The following is a 20907-nucleotide window of genomic DNA, read 5'->3' on the forward strand; positions in this document are numbered from 1 at the left end:
ACTCCTTTTTGAATCCTTGGATCTATTATATGGATCACAAGGGGCCATCTTCACCTGCATGTCTGGTGGTTGATGCTGGCTATAGGTTGGGACCTCAATCTGGACAGTCAATTAGAGTGTGTATGTGTGATCCTTCAATGTGGTCTGGACTTCCTCATAACATGGTGGCCTTAGGGTAGTCAGACTTTTTATATGTTGGCTTAAGCTTCAAAAAAAAATGTGATAGTGAATCTACAACATCTCATCAACTATTGAGATGTTGAGATCATCTCATCAACTACAACAAAAATTACAGTATCACTTCCACCACAGTTTTATTGGGTCTTAGCGCCTAACAAACTTGTCCAGATACAAGGGGAGGGAGTATAGACTCCACCTCTAAACTGAGGAACTGTCAAAAATTTTACAGCCATATATATATATTTATTGAAGTATAGCTGATTTATGATATTGCATTAGTTTCAGGTGTACAGCACAGTTATTTGGTTCTGTTTCTGGTTGTTTTTTTTTTGCAGATCATATTCCATTATAAGTTATTACAAGATATTGAATATAATTCCCTGTGCTATACAGTAAACTCTTGTTGCTTATCTATTTTATGTATCATAGTTTGTATATGTTAATCCCATACTTCTAATTTATCCCTCCCTGCTGTATTCCTCCCTCTGTATCCTCTTTGGTAACCATAAGTTTGATTTCTATGTCTGTGAGTCTGTTTCTGTTTTGTATATTTATTCATTTGTATTATTTTTTAGATTACTTACATGTAACTGATATCATATAGTCTTTCTCTTTCTCTGCCTGACTTGTTTCACTAAGCTAAGTATTCTCTAGATCCATCCATGTTGCTGCAAATGGCAGTATTTTATTCTTTTTAATTTTACAATCATATTTTAAACATTTCCACACACACCAGCATGAATACCAGTCCATGTCTCCCAACCCCACAGGACTGTGCTAAAGCACCAGCCTCCCTGCTGCCCTTTCTGGACTTGGCAAGTGCCCTTTTAAACAAGTGGTTTCAGAAGCCAGGTTTTTCTCCCTGAGCTCCTTTCTTCTCTAATCATGTCTCAGAATTCTTCGCTGTCTTATTATCTCTTCAGTACCTTGAAAGAGACTTTTAAAAGAATTTCGCCCAGCATTTCTAGTGATCCTCAAAAGAAAGGTTAGTTCAGTTTCTTCTTCCATCATTACTGGAAGCGTAAATGCATCCACCTTTTATAACCAACACTTTCATAAAGGTGTTATGTTTTTAGCCTTTTCAGCATAACTATATCTCTTTGTAATATATAATTTTTAAGACCCAAAATTTAGAGAATACCTCCAAATGATATATCATACTGATCCCTACTAATATTCTACTAGCCAAAAAAATGTTACCAATAACTAATTATTGGGTCTATTATGTATGGAAAACTTACACATATTATCTGGAATTATTTTTTAAAAAAGTATGTTTTAAGTGTGTGATATTGCCCATGGTTAACAATCCTGGGGAAGTCGTTTGCCATGTTCATACAGTCAGTAGAGGGTAGAGCTAAGACCAGAATCCATATTTTCCTGACTGCAGAGGCTTAAACCTGACTTTGTTGCACCTCCTCACTTTGTTTACCTCTTATAAGTTTCACCAATTTTAGTAAGGCATCATTTATTAATCTGTAAGATACAGCATCTATATTAAACAGTATAAAGTTTCTAACAGAAATTAAAGATAGAACTATTGTATGATCCACCAATCCCAGTTCTGTGTATTCATCCAAAATAATTGAAATCAGGATCTTGAAGAGATATTAGCACTGCTATGTTCATTAAGGCACTATGCGCAATAACCATGATGTGGAAGAAACCTCACTGTCCATCAATAGATATATGGATAAAGAAAACATGGTATGTATGTTACTGAGTCCAAGTTCCCTCTGCTCGCTGCACGACAGGCCAATAAATCAGGAGACAAGGTGTTGAGGCAAAGAATAATGACTTTATTTGGAAACCTGGCAGACAGAGAAAATGGCAGACTAGTGTCTAAAAAAAACCCATCTTATCGGGGTCTGGATGTCAGTTTCTTTTATAGAACAGAGGGTGAGAGGAGGTGAGGAAGTAAAATAAAAAGGCCATAAGTCTTGCAAATATCTCCTGGAATGGCCTGCCTCCAGGAACCCTGCCCCTCTGCCTGAATGTTAAACCAAAGTGCCTTTGTTTAGGGAAGCAACCTGTCTGCCTGTGAACAGCTGCAACAAAGAAGAAATTAGCATGTCCCCTCTCCGAGGCTGGCCATTATGTATACACAGTGTCCTTTTAGTGAACAAAAGCAACAGGAATCAATTGTTAAAGTAAAGAAACAGATCCAACATGGAGTCAGGATTGGCTCTTCCCTGTTATATGTACATACAATGAAAAACTATTCAGCCTTAAAAAAGGAAAGAAATTCTGCAACTTGTGACAACATGGGTGAAGCATGAGGACAATTATGTTGTGACATAGGCCAGTCACAGAAAAACAAACATTGCATTATTCCACTTACATGAGCTATCTAAAATAATCAAATTCATAGAATCAGAGTGGAACTGTTGCTGCCAGGAGGAGGAACTGAGGGGTTACTAGTCAAGTGGCATAAAGTTTCAGTTAAGCAAGATTAAGTTAAGCTTTAGAGCGCTGCTGTATAACATTGTATCTATAGTCAACTATAATGTATTGTATAATGAAAAATTTGTTAAGAAGACAGATATCATGTTAACTGTTCTTTCTACAACAAAAAAAGAGGAAGGGAGGAAGGAGTGTAGGAGGACATAAGGGATGGGAGGAAGGAAGAAAAGAAAGAAAATGTGATGGAGAACACACCAGACTCTTTTCAGCCCTGTGATACTACAGTCTAAGGAGAGAAAGGAACATCATAACCACATAAATGCATACAGAAAAACAAAATTTGGTAACTGTCATGGGGGGGAAGAAAAGAATGCCATCTGATTAAAGGAGAGAACTTCTTTCCATTATAGCCTCAGGATAACCTCCACAAAGAAGGGAAACTTGATCAGAGGTTTCTGTTTCTAATACAAAGATGTCTTTGAATGGTCATAAATTTCTATCCTGGTAGTTAGATTGCTGAGAATGGTCTGTCTCTACGTCTCGAGCATGCATTCCCAACAGAGGTGATATCACCCTCAAAGCAGCAAAAATTGGTCCTTGTGGAGGTGAAAAAAAAAAAATCTTACTTTTTATGTATATATATACATACAGCATATCTGTGCTATTAATGTTTCATAGAGGAGGGGGGTGGCTAGAAAAAACAATCTGAAAAGGCCCCTTAGGGAAGTGCTAATGAAATAAATGTCAAGAAACCCTGGTCCAGAGTTTTTCATAGTTTCTCAAAAAATACTTATTTAATGCCTCCCTGCAAGAGGAAATTGGTAGAGGTACAAGGGATACAACAATGGGTAAGATAAACATGGGCCCTTGAATGATAGCTGAGGAGAAGACATAAAAACAAAGAAGAAAATAGAGGAAATAATTACAAATAATGATAAAATGCTATGAAAAACAGCATACAGGGGCTTGAAACAGAAAATAATCAGGTGAGACCTCTTTGATTGCAAGGCCAGGGAAGACCTCTCTGATAAAGGCTCTGGCTTTAAAAACAGAGGTTCTGTAGTATGGGCCCTAACAGTTGTTCTTTCTTTCATAATGCAAGTGCCTGACTTAAACTTTGATTGCTGAGGCATCCACTTCAAAAAGCTACTTTGAATAAACACATTGCCAGCCACTAGATAAAAGGCAGCACCAAAGCCCACCCCACCTCCCTCCTTTGCCCCCCAGGCTCCTTTGTTTTAGAGATATTGGTTGATTTTGATAACTGACCATTTGGGCCACTTGTTTTTTTCTCTTCCTGTGCTTTAACTTCTGGCTTTTATATTTTAAATTCACCAATGAAGAGTGAGCCCGCAAAACACTAAGCCCCACCCTCTATCCCAATAAAAGCTTTCCAGGACCTGTAAGTAATAAACTTTTTTTCCCCAAAGTTTCTTCGTGGTTATTGCTGAGGGTGTCTTGCAATCATAATAAGAATCACAAGGGCCTGCCCAGGCACAGCACTGGTTATAGGCTGAGATGGGGCACAAAACAGCTTCCTACCTAATGCTTGTTCTTTTATCTCCTAATTTGCACAGATCTGGGAGGAATTTAGGGGCAGCTCCTTTTGTAGTTGGTGAATTAAAAAAAATTTTTCCTCCTCAACAACTTTGTGCCAGTTTATGTAAAGTCAAAAGGCTTTCGTGTCTGCTTTGACCCTTTGACTTTTTGTGACTTACACCATAAAACATAGCAGGACACCACAGTCACCAGGTATGTCTATATTAGGAGCCTTATGCAGAACCAGATGTGGTATGAAATCAAGGTAATGGAAGGGTTTTTCCATTTGAAAAATGAAAAAAAGTTATTTGAATACTAGCAAATCTATAGTGTGGCATTTCAGAGAACCCAGCACAGCCTTGGAGACATTTCTCCAGAGAGAGCTGAGCTGCTAGAAGGTAACTGTCAATGTCTAAAACTGCACAACTGCTGGGGTTGAAATACAAACAACATTTAGGAAGGTAGTTGTGTTAATTTTTCAGAACCCAAGGCAAGATATGATTCTTTTACTTCCCCTTTTCTAACTCTTGCAGATCTCATCTGAGTACCTCCCTTCTGTCCTCTTTCGTGGATGAGAAAGAAGCCTGGCTTGTGGTGAGACAGACTTTCCCTGCCCTCAACCAGGACACGTCCCCATGTTTCTGTGGCTGCTACTGCTGATCCTGGGTGAGTAGATGGGTTGGATTGGGACAGGGGCCTCAGCTCCTAATGTCAGCCAGGGAAGACCAAGGAGCTTCTGTCTCTGCTTCCACTTGGGGTTCAGAGACAGATAGCAAGTGTCAAATGAAAGAAAAATGCACAACATAAAAGCTGAGAATTAAGTTTTATTAAGAAACTTACTGAGGACTATCGCCCAGAAGACAGCCTCTCAGATAGCTCTGAGGAAATGCTCCGAAGAGGTAAGGGAGGAGCCAGGATATATACAAACTTTTTGCTGGAAAAACATGTAGTCAAGCATCAAAAGATTAGTGCTAATCACAAAGAAGAGAAATCTCAACTTAATGATTTTAGTGCTTTTCTCTGTATGGAAAGATGTAAGAATCTGGGGTCATTTAAAAATTTCCCTTAGGGGCTTCCCTGGTGGCGCAGTGGTTGAGATTCCGTCTGCCGATGCAGCGGACACGGGTTCGTGCCCCGGTCTGGGAAGATCCCACATGCAGCGGAGTGGCTGGGCCCGTGAGCCACAGCCACTGAGCCTGCGCGTCCAGAGCCTGTGCTCCGCAACGGGAGGGGCCGTGGCAGTGAGAGGCCTGCGTACCGCAAAAAATAAAAATTTCCCTTAGATGTACATCTTAACTATTTAAGGACCAGTATATCCAAAACACAGAATATTTCTTGTTTTTCTCCATGCTGAATTCCCCTTGGAGCTCACTGTTGGTGGGCTACTGCAGTGGCTAATGGCTTGATCCTTATAGAACTGGAATGGCAGGCAACATTTTTTTTACAGTGCCCTTTGTTGGTCATAAATTCGACCAAGGTTTGGGAGGCATTTCATGACCTATTTGTCCCATGGTGCTAAGAACACGTATTCCTAAGTAAGGGGAAGATCTCAGTGATAGGCCATTCATGTGCTATATCTGGATTAGGCCCTGTTAATAACCTAAAATTCTCTGGGTCATCTGTCTTATTAGTCTATTATGATCCAGGAAATGTTTTTCCCTTGTTACTTCTTCCCATATCTAGAGTTGCACTATTACAATTATTCTGTATAGATTTATATATGTGATCATTGCCTCAAGACTTTTAGCCATCATTAATTTTGTTGGAGGCCTGGTTACACATCAGGTAATTTAAGAAACAACAATATTACAAAATAGACAGAATATAAGTAATATAGCTCAAAGTGGAGCAGAGAGAGACAAAAAGCATAGTTTGAAAACAACAAAGAGAGAACAGATTAAAATAATGATGAGTATAACTAGTTGTAATCTGGATTGCAATAAGCCATAAAGTCCAGAGGGGAGCCAGCTGGAAAAGCCAAATTCTGGAGGGATCATGTAGAGAGAAAAAGTTAAATATGTCATTGTTGTTTACAAAGGTATACTTTATCAATTTTTTGTAGGTCATAGTGTACGAGGAAAGGTTTTCTGGAAAATAAATATTAAAAGTCAGAAATATTTCAGAAAAAAGTTATAAAATACAAATTGTGTTTATTAGTTTATTCAGTCCCATGTAATTGATTCCTGTCCTGCTGATCTGGATGAAGTCATCAGGTTTTCCATTAGAGTTTTGTAATTTCTTGCCCAGTTCAGTGGTATGATCTACAAGTCATCAGAAAACTTATTTGTCAAAAAGTCCTTTCTGTGAATCTTGAAGATCTTGATTTTGTAAAAGCATAAAACAATGACTGTCTATAAAAGACAAAAGATTTTAAATGGCATGGTTAAATATCTGATTACAACATAACTGACAAAGAATATACAACATTCTGTGACATACAACATTTTAAGATAATAATTAGAATTATGACTAATAACACTATACCAGGACATATCGGATTTTTAGGAATTTCATATAATTTTTAGAAGCTCTGTATCAATGATATATACCCATATAATATAGCCTAAGAAAGTTTATCACAACTTATTTGACAATATTTCCCATGTAATTTAACATACTCAACAACCCTAATTAGTTTAATATCTCTCTTTGGGATGTTTCAGTGGCCCTTTGAAGCACCACAAAGTTAGCTAGAAGTCAAGAGAATTCATTTGGAATTTGACTTGGGAAGTTTGTCAAAGATATCAAAAGGTTTTTAAAACACTTGGTCAAATAGGATCATAGGTCGGTGTGAAACAATACTTATTCACTCAACCAACGTGACAATAAAAGATTTTAAAGGCAAATACAGAAAGCTACAACAAATTACTTAAAAGTTAAAGAAACTTTACAATCTGTTATCAAAAGCAGATCAATATTCCAAGAAAACTTTGTTCTCTGAACTTGGAGGGAAAACCAAATTCTAGTTTTGTACCAGCTTACTTTTAATATTTAAACTTATTTACTCAATTAAATTTTATTTTAATTTTAGCCAGTCCTCACCATGCACATAACTCTTTTCTCAGGGTTCCTTTCCCACAAACTTTCTATAACTGTCTGTTTTACTTTCAGATTTAGTCCTGTGCTTTTTCTTCCTTTTTTTCTCTCCAGAAAAAAATTATTCTCTTTTCCCATAACAAAATGTCCATTCTTTATGCCCTTTTCCTTTCATGCAAAGTTGTTAACCTTATTAATTTTAGTAGTTTTAATTATGTATATTAATTAGAATTCTTAATCTTTAAGTACTGTAATTTCTAGTAAAATCTAAGAAGTAAGCAACAATGCACTGTCTTTTACATTAGCATTCTGTAGATTGGCAAACTTACAAATATTATTTATGATTTCTAAAAATACGTGCTTTTTTATAGACTATTTTTTAGTGTGGCACCAAACATTTTTATTAATAGTCCAAAATATCTTTAATTTCTCTGCAAAATGAAGCCTATATTCAGTAATTAATATTTCAGTATCTTATTTTATTTGGAAATGGTCTAGGTATTTAATAAATTTCCATCATTTAAATTCACTTACCAAAATACTAAAGTTTCAAGTTACCAAAAATCTAGAGAAACTATTTTTAAGTAGATATACCATAAAACATAATTATTTTTCAAGAGTTCACCTAAAAGCTCTTACCCCATTTATATCTATAATTCTTTTGTTCTTAACAATTATTTTTAGATTACCTATGAAAGCTTTGAGACATGACACCAAGTCAGCCACCATCCCAAGCTATTTTTCTCACTGATAAATTTTATAATAGGGATAATATGACCTTATTTGACTTTTAGTAAAGCTAAGTGTAATAAAAGTAAGACATATCTATATTAATTAAACCAACAAACTTGAACTTTAATACAGAATATTAATTTAATATTGAATATTTCCCAGATCATGTGAACTTGAAATTCATTTGGATTAGTTTCTACTACATTTAAAAATATTTATTTGTAAATGTCTACTTTGAAGTCAATTAGATAGAGCTCTTCTATAAATTTAATTTTGATAATACTATCTGAAGGTAAAGATGTATCATATGTATAATGTGCACACAGACGTATAAACAGACATAACTAGAGATCTCATAACTTCATTTTAAATCTGAATCATGAATCAGGTATTACAATATAAACTTATTAATTTATAAATGACAGTTGTTGTAAGTTAAATTTATTTGTTCAGATAATTAAGGCTTTTTACTATTTGCAGAAAAGACTTTGAGATTTGTATCTGTCCTTGATAAATCCTTAAGGAGGCCGTTAATTCGATTTTGGGTGAGGGAGCCTTTCAAGCAGTTTGAGTTTGTCTGTTTTTGTTTTGCTTAGTTTTTTGTTTTTTTTTTTTTTAGTGGTACGCGGGCCTCTCACTGTTGTGGCCTCTCCCGCTGCGGAGCACAGGCTCCGGACGCGTAGGCTCAGCGGCCATGGCTCACGGGCCTAGCCGCTCCGCGGCATGTGGGATCCTCCCAGACTGGGGCACGAACCTGCGTGCCCTGCATCGGCAGGCGGACTCTCAACCACTGCGCCACCAGGGAACCCCAGTTTTTTTGTTTTTTGTTTTTCTGGCCATCTTTATTGGAGTATAATTGCTTTACAATGGTGTGTTAGTTGCTGCTTTATAACAAAGTGAATCAGTTATACATATACATATGTTCCCATATCTTTTCCCTCTTGCATCTCCCTCCCTCCCACCCTCACTATCCCACCACTCTAGGTGGTCACAAAGCACCAAGCTGATCTCCCTGTGCTATGCGGCTGCTACCCACTAGCTATCTATTTTACGTTTGGTAGTGTATATATGTCCATGCCATTCTCTAGTAGGTTCTACTTCTAGTAGAAGTTTACGCTTCCCCCTCCCCATATCCTCAAGCCCATTCTCTAGTAGGTCCATGTCTTTATTCCTCTCTTACCCCTAGGTTCTTCATGACATTTTTTTTCTTAAATTCCATATATATGTGTTAGCATACGGTATTTGTCTTTCTTTTTCTGACTTACTTCACTCTGTATGACAGACTCTACGTCCATCCACCTCATTACAAATAGCTCAATTTCGTTTCTTTCTATGGCTGAGTAACATTCCATTGTATATATGTGCCACTTCTTCTTTATCCATTCATCCGATGATGGACACTTAGGTTGTTTCCATCTCTGGGCTATTGAAAATAGAGCTGCAATGAAAATTTTGGTACATCACTCTTTTTGAATTATGGTTTTCTCAGGGTATATGCCCAGTAGTGGGATTGCTGGGTCATATGGTAGTTCTATTTGTAGTTTTTTAAGGAACCTCCATACTGTTCTCCATAGTGGTTGTACCAATTCACATTCCCACCAGCAGTGCAAGAGTGTTCCCTTTTCTCCACACCCTCTCCAGCATTTATTGTTTCTAGATTTTTTGATGGTGGCCATTCTGACTGGTGTGAGACGTTATCACATTGTAGTTTTGATTTGCATTTCTCTAATGATTAATGACGTTGAGCATTTTTTCGTGTGTTTGTTGTCAATCTGTATATCTTTTTTGGAGAAATGTCTATTTAGGTCTTCTGCCCATTTTTGGATTGGGTTGTTTGTTTTTTTGTTATTGAGCTACATGACCTGCCTGTAAATTTTAGAGATTAATCCTTTGTCAGTTGATTCATTTGCAAATATTTTCTCCCATTCTGAGGGTTGTCTTTTGGTCTTGTTTATGGTTTCCTTTGCTGTGCAAAAGCTTTGAAGTTTCATTAGGTCCCATTTGTTTATTTTTGTTTTTATTTCCATTTCTCTAGGAGATGGGTCAAAAAGGATCTTGCTGTGATTTATGTCATAGAGTGTTCTGCCTATGTTTTCCTCTAAGAGTTTGATAGTTTCTGGCCTTACATTTAGGTCTTTAATCCATTTTGAGCTTATTTTTGTGTATGGTGTTAGGGAGTGATCTAATCTCATACTTTTACATGTACCTGTCCAATTTTCCCAGCATCACTGTTTGAAGAGTCTGTCCTTTCTCCACTGTACATTCCTGCCTCCTTTATCAAAGATAAGGTGACCATATGTGCGTGGGTTTATCTCTGGGCTTTCTATCCTGCTCCATTGATCGATCTTTCTGTTTTTGTGCCAGTACCATACTGTCTTGATTACTGTAGCTTTGTAGTATAGTCTGAAGTCAGGGAGCCTGATTCCTCCAGTTCCATTTTTCGTTCTCAGGATTGCTTTGGCTATTCGGGGTCTTTTGTGTTTCCATAAAAATTGTGAAAATTTTTGTTCTAGTTCTGTAAAAAATGTCAGTGATATTTTGATATGGATTGCATTGAATCTGGAGATTGCTTTGGGTAGTACAGTCATTTTCATAATGTTGATTCTTTCAATCCAAGAACATGGTAGATCTCTCCATCAATTTGTATTGTCTTTAATTTCTTTCATCAGTGTCATAATTTTCTGCATACAGGTCTTTTGTCCCCTTAGGTAGGTTTATTCCTAGATATTTTATTCTTTTTGTTGCAATGATAAATGGAAGTGCTTTCTTGATTTCACTTTCAGATTTTTCATCATTAGTGTATAGGAATGCCAGAGATTTCTGTGCATTAATTTTGTATCCTGCAACTTTATACCAAATTCATTGATTAGCTCTAGTAGTTTTCTGGTAGCATCTTTAGGATTCTCTATGTATAGTGTCATGTCATCTGCTAACAGGGACAGCTTTACTTCTTCTTTTCCGATTTGGATTCCTTTTATTTCCTTTTCTTCTCTGATTGCTGTGGCTAAAACTTCCAAAACTATGTTGAATAAGACTGGTGAGAGTGGGCAACCTTGTCTTGTTCCTGATCTTAGTGGAAATGCTTTCAGTTTTTCACCATTGAGGACGATGTTGGCTGTGGGTTTGTCATATACAGCCTTTATTATGCTGAGGAAAGTTCCCTCTATGCCTACTTTCTGGAGGGTTTTTATCATAAATGGGTGTTGAATTTTGTCAAAACCTTTCTCTGCATCTATTGAGATGATCATATGGTTTTTCTCCTTCAGTTTGTTAATAGGGTGTATCACGTTGATTGATTTGCATATATTGAAGAGTTCTTTCATTCCTGGAATAAACCCCACTTGATCATGGTGTATGATCCGTTTAATGTGCTGTTGGATTCTGTTTGCTAGTATTTTGCTGAGGATTTTTGGGTCTATGTTTATCAGTGATATTGGCCTGTAGTTTTCTTTCTTTGTGACATCTGTGTCTGGTTTTGATATCAGGGTGATGGTGGCCTCATAGAATGAGTTTGGGAGTGTTCCTCCCTCTGCTATATTTTGGAAGAGTTTGAGAAAGATAGGTGTTAGCTCTTCTCTAAATGTTTGATAGAATTCGCCTGTGAAGCCATCTGGTCCTGGGCTTTTGTATGTTGGAAGATTTTTAATCACAGTTTCAATTTCAGTGTTTGTGATTGGTCTGTTTGTATTTTCTATTTCTTCCTGATTCAGTCTTGGCAGATTGTGCATTTCTAAGAATTTGTCCATTTCTATCAGGTTGTCAATTTTATTGGCATAGAGTTGTTTGTAGTAATCTCTCATGATCTTTTGTATTTTTACAGTGTCAGTTGTTACTTCTCCTTTTTCATTTCTAATTCTATTGATTTGAGTCTTCTCCCTTTTTTTATTGATGAGTCTGGCTAATGGTTTATCAATTTTGTTTATCTTCTCAAAGAAGCAGCTTTTAGTTTTATTGATCTTTGCTATCATTTCCTTCATTTCTTTTTCAGTTATTTCCAATCTGATTTTTATGATTTCTTTCCTTCTGCTAACTTTAGGGTTTTTTTGTTCTTCTTTCTCTAATTGCTTTAGGAGCAAGGTTAGGTTGTTTATTCGAGATGTTTCCTGTTTCTTAAGGTAGGATTGTATTGCTATAAACTTCCCTCTTAGAACTGCTTTTGCTGCATCACATAGGTTTTTGGTAGTCGTGGCTCCATTGTCATTTGTTTCTAGGTAGTTTTTTATTTCCTCTTTGATTTCTTCAGTGATCACTTCGTTATTAAGTAGTGCATTTTTTAGCCTCCATGTGTTTGTATTTTTTACAGATCTTTTCCTGTAATTGATATCTAGTCCCATAGCGTTGTGGTCGGAAAAGATAATTGATACAATTTCAATTTTCTTAAATTTACCAAAGCTTGATTTGTGACCCAAGATATGACCTAACCTGGAGAATGTTCCATGATAACTTGAGAAAAATGTGTATTCTGTTGTTTTTGGATGGAATGTCCTATAAATATCAATTACGTTCATCTTGTTTAATGTATCATTTAAAGCTTGTGTTTCCTTATTTATTTTCATTTTGGATGATCTGTCCATTGGTGAAAGTGGGGTGTTAAAGTCCCCTACTATGAATGTGTTACTGTCAATTTCCCCTTTTTATGACTGTTAGTATTTGCCTTATGTATTGAGGTGCTCCTATGTTGGGTGCATAAATATTTACAATTGTTATATCTTCTTCTTGGATCGATCCCTTGATCATTATGTAGTGTCCTTCTTTGTCTTTTCTAATAGTCTTTATTTTAAAGTCTATTTTGTCTGATATGAGAATTGTTACTCCAGCTTTCTTTTGGTTTCCATTTGCATGGAATATCTTTTTCCATCCCCTTACTTTCAGTCTGTATGTGTCTCTAGGTCTGAAATGGGTCTCTTGTAGACAGCATATATATGGGTCTTGTTCTTGTATCCATTCAGCCAATCTGTGTCTTTTGGTGGGAGCATTTAGTCCATTTACATTTAAGGTAATTATTGATATGTATGTTCCTATTCCCATTTTCTTAATTGTTTTGGGTTTGTTATTGTAGGTCTTTCCTTCTCTTGTGTTTCTTACCTAGAGAAGTTCCTTTCGCATTTCTTGTAAAGCTGGTTTGGTGGTGCTGAACTCTCTCAGCTTTTGCTTGTCTGTAAAGGTTTTAATTTCTCCATCAAATCTGAATGAGATCCTTGCTGGGTAGAGTAATCTTGGTTGCAGGTTTTTCTCCTTCATCACTTTCAGTATGTCCTGCCACTCCCTTCTGGCTTGTAGAGTTTCTGCTGAGAGATCAGCTGTTAACCTTATGGGGATTCCCTTGTGTGTTATTTGTTGTTTTTCCCTTGCTGCTTTTAATATGCTTTCTTTGTATTTAGTTTTTGACAGTTTGATTAATATGTGTCTTGGCGTATTTCTCCTTGAATTTATCCTGTATGGGACTCTCTGTGCTTCCTGGACTTGATTAACGATTTCCTTTCCCATATTAGGGAAGTTTTCAACTATAATCTCTTCAAATATTTTCTCAGTCCCTTTCTTTTTCTCTTCTTCTTCTGGAACCCCTATAATTCGAATATTGGTGCATTTAATGTTGTCCCAGAGGTCTATGAGACTGTCCTCTGTTCTTTTCATTCTTTTTTCTTTATTCTGCTCTGCAGTAGTTATTTTCACTATTTTATCTTCCAGGTCACTTATCCATTCTTCTGCCTCAGTTATTCTGCTATTGATCCCATCTAGAGTATTTTTAATTTCATTTGCTGTGTTTTTCATCATTGTTTGTTTCATCTTTAGTTCTTCTAGGTCCTTGTTAAATGTTTCTTGCATTTTCTCTATTCTATTTCCAAGATTTTGGATCATCTTTACTATTATTATTCTGAATTCTTTTTCAGGTAGAGTGCCTATTTCCTCTTCATTTGTTAGGTCTGGTGCCTTTTTATCTTGCTCCTTCATCTGCTGTGTGTTTTTCTGTCTTCTCATTTTGCTTATCTTACTGTGTTTGGGGTCTCCTTTTTATAGGCTTCAGTTTCGTAGTTCCCATTGTTTTTGGTGTCTGTCCCCAGTGGCTAAGGTTGGTTCAGTGGGTTGTGTAGGCTTCCTCATGGAGGGGACTAGTGCCTGTGTTCTGGTGGATGAAGCTGGATCTTGTCTTTCTGGTGTGCAGGTCCACGTCTGGTGGTGTGTTTTGGGGTGTCTGTGGACTTATTATGATTTTAGGCAGCCTCTCTGCTAATGGGTGGTGTTGTGTTCCTGTCTTGCTAGTTGTTTGGCATAGGGTGTCCAGCACTGTAGCTTGCTGGTCATTGAGTGAAGCTGGGTGCTGGTGTTGAGATGGAGATCTCTGGGAGGTTTTTGCCATTTGATATTATGTGGAGCTGGGAGGTCTCTTGTGGATCAGTGTCCTGAAGTTGGCTCTCCCACCTCAGAGGCACAGCACTGACACCTGGCTGCAGCACCAAGAGCCTTTCATCCACACGGCTCAGAAGAAAAAGGAGGAAAAGTAGAAAGAAAGGAAGAAAGGAAGGAAGGAAGGAAGAAAGAAAGAAAGAAAGAGAGAGAGAAAGAAAGAAAGAAAGAGAGAAAGAAAGAGAGAAAGAAAGAAAGAAAGAAAGAGAGAAAGAAAAAGAAAGAAAGAAAGAAAGAAAGAAGGGAGGGAGGGAAGGAGGAAAGTAGGAAGGGGGGAAGGAGGGAACAAAGGAAAGAAAGAAGATAAAATAAAGTTAGTAAAATGAAAATAATTATTAAGAAAAAAATTTTTCTTTTTTATAAAGAAGAAAAAAAAAACGGATGGATATAACCCTAGGACAAATTGTGGAAGCAAAGCTATACAGACAAAGTCTCACACAGAAGCATACACATCACACTCACAAAAAGAGGAAAAGGGGAAAAAAGTAATAAATCTTGCTCTCAAAGTCCATCTCCTCAATTTGGGATGATTCGTTGTCTATTCAGGTATTCCACAGATGCAGGGTACATCAAGTTGATTGTGGAGCTTTAACCCACTGCTTCTGAGGCTGCTGGGAGAGATTTCCCTTTCTCTTCTTTGTTCTCACAGCTCCCAGGGCTCAGCTTTAGATTGGGCCCCGCCTCTGTGTGTAGGTCGCGGAGGGCGTCTGTTCTTCTCTCAGAGAGGATGGGGTTAAAGGAGCAGCTGCTTCGGGGACTCTGGCTCCCTCAGGCCGGGGGAAGAGAGGGGTACGGAGTGCGGGGCGAGCCTGCGGTGGCAGAGGCCGGCGTGACGTTGCACCAGCCTGAGGCGCGCTGTACGTTCTCCCTGGGGAAGTTGTCCCTGGATCACGGGACCTTGGCAGTGGCCAGCTGCACAGGCTCCCCAGAAGGGGGGTGTGGATAGTGCCCAGTTCTCTCACACAGGCTTCTTGGTGGTGGCAGCAGCAGCCTTAGCGTTTCATGCCCGTCTCTGGGGTCCGCGCTTTTAGCCACGGCTTGTGCCCGTCTCTGGAGCTCCTTTAAGCAGCGCTCTTAATCCCCTCTCCTCGTGCACCAGGAAACAAAGAGGGAAGGAAAAGTCTCTTGCCTCTTCGGCAGGTCCAGACTTTTCCCCGGACTCCCTCCCGGCTAGCCGTGGTGCACTAACCCCCTGCAGGCTGTGTTCACGCCGCCAACCCGTCCTCTCCCTGCGCTCCGACCGAAGACTGAGCCTCAGCTCCCAGCCCCGCCCACCCCGGCGGGTGAGCAGACAAGCCTCTCGGGCTGGTGAATGCCGGTCGGCACAGATCCTCTGTGCAGGAATCTCTGCGCTTTGCCTTCCGCACCCCTGAAAGGCTGCGCTCTCCTTCGCGGCTCTGAAGCTTTTCTCCTCCGCCCCCGGCAGTCTCCGTCCGCCAAGGCGCTTCTTAGTGTGTGGAAACCTTTCCTCCCTCACAGCTCCCTCCCACTGGTGCAGGTCCCGTCCCTATCCTTTTGTCTCTGTTTATTCTTTTTTCTTTTGCCCTACCCAGGTACGTGGGGACTTTCTTGCCTATTGGGAGGTCTGAGGTCTTCTGCCAGCGTTCAGTAGGTGTTCTGTAGGAGTTGTTCCACGTGTAGATGTATTTCTGGTGTATCTGTGGGGAGGAAGGTGACCTCTGCCTCTTACTCTTCCGCCATCTTCCCTTCGTTCCTTGTTTAGTTTTTATTTATTTATTTTTTAGATAGGTAAGAAGTGGATTTATTTATTTACTTTTAATTTTTTTGATTAAGTTTTATTGGAGTATAGTTGCTTTACAATTTTGTGTTAGTTTCTATTGTACAGCAAAGTGAATCAGCTATACACATACATATATCCCCTCTTTTTTGGATTTCCTTCCCATTTAGGTCACCACAGTGCATTAAGTAGAGTCCCTGTGCTATACAGTATGTTCTCATTAGTTGTCTATTTTATACATAGCGTCAATAGTGTATATGTGTCAATCCCAATCTCCCAATTCCTCCCACCCCCACCTCTTTCCCCCTTGGTATCCATACATTTGTTCTCTACGTTTCTATTTCTGCTTTGCAAATAAAATAATCTACACAATTTTTCTAGATCCCACATATATGCATTAATATACGGTATTTGTTTTTCTCTTTTTGATTTACTTCACTGTGTATGACGTTCTCTAGGTCCATCCACGTCTCTACAAATGACCCAGTTTCATTCCTTTTTATGGCTGAGTTTATTTAGAGAGATACACTTTCCATAGACAGAATGCTATTGGTCTCAAAAGGCAAGACGGCCCTGGGAGAAACACACTCCACAGACAGAATGTGGGCCATCTCAGAAGGCAAGAGCACCAACAGTTTGAGTTTTATTGATAAAAGACCTCTTTTTTTCCTTTTTTCCCTCTTCAACTTCAGATTCAACCTGATTGAGCTAATTAAGCTCAGTCTCAGGTCACTGTGGGCTGTATTTACATTTCTGATTTGTAGATTGGCAAGACAAAGACAGTTGCTTTTAATTCCCCAAAGAACTGGTCTGCTGCCTAAATGATATTAAAAGATTGATTTGCCCAATTACATTTTCTTTCATTTGCTTTTTTAATATCAGCAAGAAGATTTTCCACTAAACTGGAAATCAAGAGTTCTATGTTCTAGAACTTTGGGATTCAATTTATCATGCCTTCAAAAATTTATGCACAAGGTATTCTACAAAGACCCTCTTTGTGCGTGCACAAATTAAACAGAGCAATTTACCCTAGGGGCAAAAAAAAATTATTATTGCTTTTATTAGTCCCTGAATGTTGGGGCCCAGTTTTTACTTTATACTGTGTCAGCGCAGGTAACTATATTGGTTTCTTTCTTTTTTTTTAAATCATCTTTTAATTAAATTAATTATTTATTTTGGTCACACCGAGTCTTAGTTGCAGCTCGCCAGCTCCTTAGTTGTGGCATGCAAACTCTTAGTTGCAGCATGCATGTGGGATCTAGTTCCCTGACCAGGGATCGAACCCATTTCCCCTGCATTGGAAGGCGGATTCTTAACCACTGTGCCACCTGGGGAGTCCCTATTGGTTTCTTTTAGTATGTTTAATTAATAGTGCCTAAGGGGCAGATTTATATGCCCTGTCTTATAATACCAGTCAGGGGAAGCATTCCTTGTAGAGATGTAATGTCTATCCCACAGTACAATTAGACAAAAGAGATGTAACCATCTTATGTAAATCCCATTCAAATACACCAGTTTTTATAAGATTTTATCTCAAATTTATAACTCTTGTACCTTTAACTTAAGCCTCCATTAGGACCCCATCAACAAGTCTTGGTCTTACAAGGAGTCCAAAAACTTTCCTTTTTATCCCCTGGCCATTTTATCCATTTTTGTATAAAAAGCTTTGGGGTCCCCAGTGAGGGGTCAAGCCAAGGGACACAACAGGCCCTTTTGTCAATCTTAACTTCATTAATTGATCTCACTGTTGTCCCAAGCAAATGTTAGTCAGGTATCTCAGTGTAATTTTCTTTCAGCCTTTAAATTTTGTTTCAAAATAGGGGTTAATAGAGTGCACTTTAATGTTGGGGGGACTAACTGGGGGGTCCCTTTGGTCTATCTAACCCCAGGTAGTCAAAACTTTTGTTTTAATCCTATCAAAATCCATTTGATTTATTCCATTTCCTAATAATCATCTAAAGATTTCCATTCTGTTGGGATAAGTCCCTTTAAAATTTTCACCTCGTTGGGAAGAAGTCTCTTGACTTTCCCCTCAGTTTCTTCTTATTCCCTTGTTAATCAACCTAATTAACATTAATTAAGCTAATGTTTTTATTAGCATCTGCAAGAACCATTGAAGGGAAGCTGAGACCACAAATAAGCCTTCCTAAAACAGTTTTTATTTGTTAGTTTTAAACTAAGGGAGGTTTTTTTTTGTTTTGTATTTTTGTGTTTTTTTTGCAGTATGCGGGCCTCTCACTGTTTTGGCCTCTCCCATTGTGGAGCACAGGCTCTGGTCGTGCAGGCTCAGCGGCCATGGCTCACAGGCCCAGCCACTCCACGGCATATAGGATCTTCCCGGATGGGGGCACGAACCCGTGTCCCCTGTCCCCTGCATCGGCAGGTGTACTCTCAACCACTGCGCCACCAGGGAAGCCCTTAAACTAAGGGAGTTTTTAAGGTTACCTGTTCTACATATGTATGTATATATATATATATATATATATATTTTGCATCTACCTTTTAATTTGGTATTTTCATAGGCACCAATAAAACAGCTGTTTAAAATTAGAGCTCTCTAAAAATTTAGAAGTTTCTCCAATTTAAAGAATCCAATGTCTGGCCATTGATGAATAGTATCTTAATAGCAACTCAAACCAATAAGACACAAGAGGCAACCCCACAAGAGAGTGCAAAGAATGCAGCCTTCTTAAAATACAGAAAGTTTACTCCCCATAATAGTCTAAGAAACTAAAGGTCTTTTTTGTGCAGGTAGACACAACAAAGGTTAAGATGACAAGGCCCCTTATAGGCTGGGACTCCTTATAACAAATTTTCCTGAGAGCTGGCATAGCCAGACAAAATGATTGCTTGGAATCCCAGTCTATTCAGCTGGCTGCCAAATGTACACCATATGTGTACCTTCTGAATGGCAAAGACCAAGCTCTCGAAACATGGAATAAAACGCCTAAGAAGATCAGATATAACATTTACATCTCAAAAGCACAGGGAGAGAAATGAAAGTTCCTTCTAGAAGGGCTTTTGTTCCTTTAAGGTCAAAATTTTGAAAAGATGTTTTATCAAGCTGGCTTTCTTCTAATCAGTTTTAGAATGTCAAAAGAACCCTATCTTGGCCATTTTAGGGCAAGATTTCCTTTAATTCCCATTTAAACAAGTATTCCATATTTGTAAGTATAAATTCCATATGTACATAAACATGGCTGGAGTGCTAGTTGGAGGCTGGTTTTCTGATGCCCTTCATTTTACCCAGCCCAGAGGCTCAGTGTCTTTCAACTGAGTAAATCCTTGTATCTTTTAACCAGGCTCCCCCAGTATCTTTAAACTGGGGTGGAGGTGATTTTGGAGAGGCAGAATTGAGTGGTGGCATGAAGCAAGATCTTAATTCTCTGCCCAGGAATTGAACCTGGGTAGCCTGGGTGAAAACCAGGAAACATAGCCACCAGACCCCCTGGCTCTTGCCCCCAGTGAAAAATGCATTTCTCATGGAGGTAAAAACAGGTACAAAGTTTATTATTAGAGACATAGCACAAGTGGGAGACAACACAGAGAAACAGTTTGTTTAGCAAGCAGAGATGCACGCCCCAAGAGAAAGGGTGTGGGCATCCTCCCTAAGGAGAAGAGCAATAAAGAGGCAGTTAAGTCGTTTATATAGGGCAGTTCTTCCGGGTCTTTGTTTACCTTTGGCCAATTATCTGGCTTCTTTTTCCACACCTGACCTGCCCTAGGACCCTCCCCAACATGTGTGTGCAACTTTTTTCCAAGATGGATTTCAGCCCAAAGGCCTATGGGGTGGCCTTAGCATCACATATTATGTGGTGATGAGCTCTCCTTTTTGACCCTCAAGGAGACTTTCTGCCCATGTGCAATGTGTCCCTTGCCCCAAGAAAGGGAAATATGTGACCTCTTGACCCTTTACTCAAACAAGGTTTAGCCCCTCTCATGTTCCAGCCATGACTATTATCTTAAGGTGGCTCCGAGCAAGGGCAGCCAGGGAGGCGGACACAGGATGCTGGAACCCAGCAGATCCTCTCCTGTTATTCAGCTGTACACATCCTGCATGCATACACATGCACACACAAACACACTTGCACGCATGTACACATGAACAGAACTGAACACAGAGTGGAGACTCCCAGCCTAGGCGGCGTGTGGTTGGGTTGTCAGATCACCCCTCAGCTTTTGAAGGTGTCCAAAGGAGACAAAGCCTGGCTATTTACACTGTCTCTGTCATTGCTTCCATTTCGGAGAGCAAACAGGAGACTGATTTTCAATGTCTAATCTGGAGCCCATCTATCTCCTGTCCCAGGAAATGCAAACGGGAGTCTAGCTGTAAGTATCCAGCCCAAAGCCCATGTTTTCCTGCCTCATGAAATGTAAATGGGAGGCCAGTTGTAAATGTTTAGCCTGGGGCCCATCTATCTCCTGCCTCAGGGGGAGCGGGGACAAATCCCTATTATACACCACAAAATAGAACTAACTCAGGATCATCAACCAATAATTGGGAGATCCTACAAACAATAAATGCTGGAGAGGGTGTGGAGAAAAGGGAACCCTCTTGCACTGTTGGTGGGAATGTAACTTGATACAGCCACTATGGAGAATAGTATGGAGGTTCCTTAAAAAACTACAAATAGAACTACCATACGACCCAGCAATCTCACTACTGGGCATATACCCAGAGAAAACCATAATTCAAAAAGAGTCATGTACCAAAAATGTTCATTGCAGCTCTATTTACAATAGCCAGGGCATGGAAGCAACCTAAGTGTCCATCAACAGATGAATGGATAAAGAAGATGTGGCACCTATATACAATGGAATATTACTCAGCCATAAAAAGAACAAAACTGAGTTATTTGTAGTGAGGTGAATGG

General features: G+C 38.9%; 1 protein-coding gene across 1 annotated transcript in view; it reads left to right on the forward strand.

Moving 5' to 3' along the window:
• Positions 1 to 13873: 13873 nt before the first annotated feature.
• The window catches only part of LOC103068361 (Fc receptor-like protein 3), a gene marked incomplete at its 5' end in the record, with an annotated part of 28447 nt that continues 21413 nt past the window's right edge, over positions 13874 to 20907 (forward strand). Inside the window, one exon of the mRNA XM_007458045.1 lies at positions 13874 to 13886. Within this exon, the coding sequence (XP_007458107.1) occupies positions 13874 to 13886 (13 nt within the window). The remainder of the gene's footprint in view (positions 13887 to 20907) is intronic.

Source organism: Lipotes vexillifer, unplaced genomic scaffold (assembly GCF_000442215.2).
Source record: "Lipotes vexillifer unplaced genomic scaffold, Lipotes_vexillifer_v1.1 scaffold238, whole genome shotgun sequence".
Taxonomy (NCBI): domain Eukaryota; kingdom Metazoa; phylum Chordata; class Mammalia; order Artiodactyla; family Lipotidae; genus Lipotes; species Lipotes vexillifer.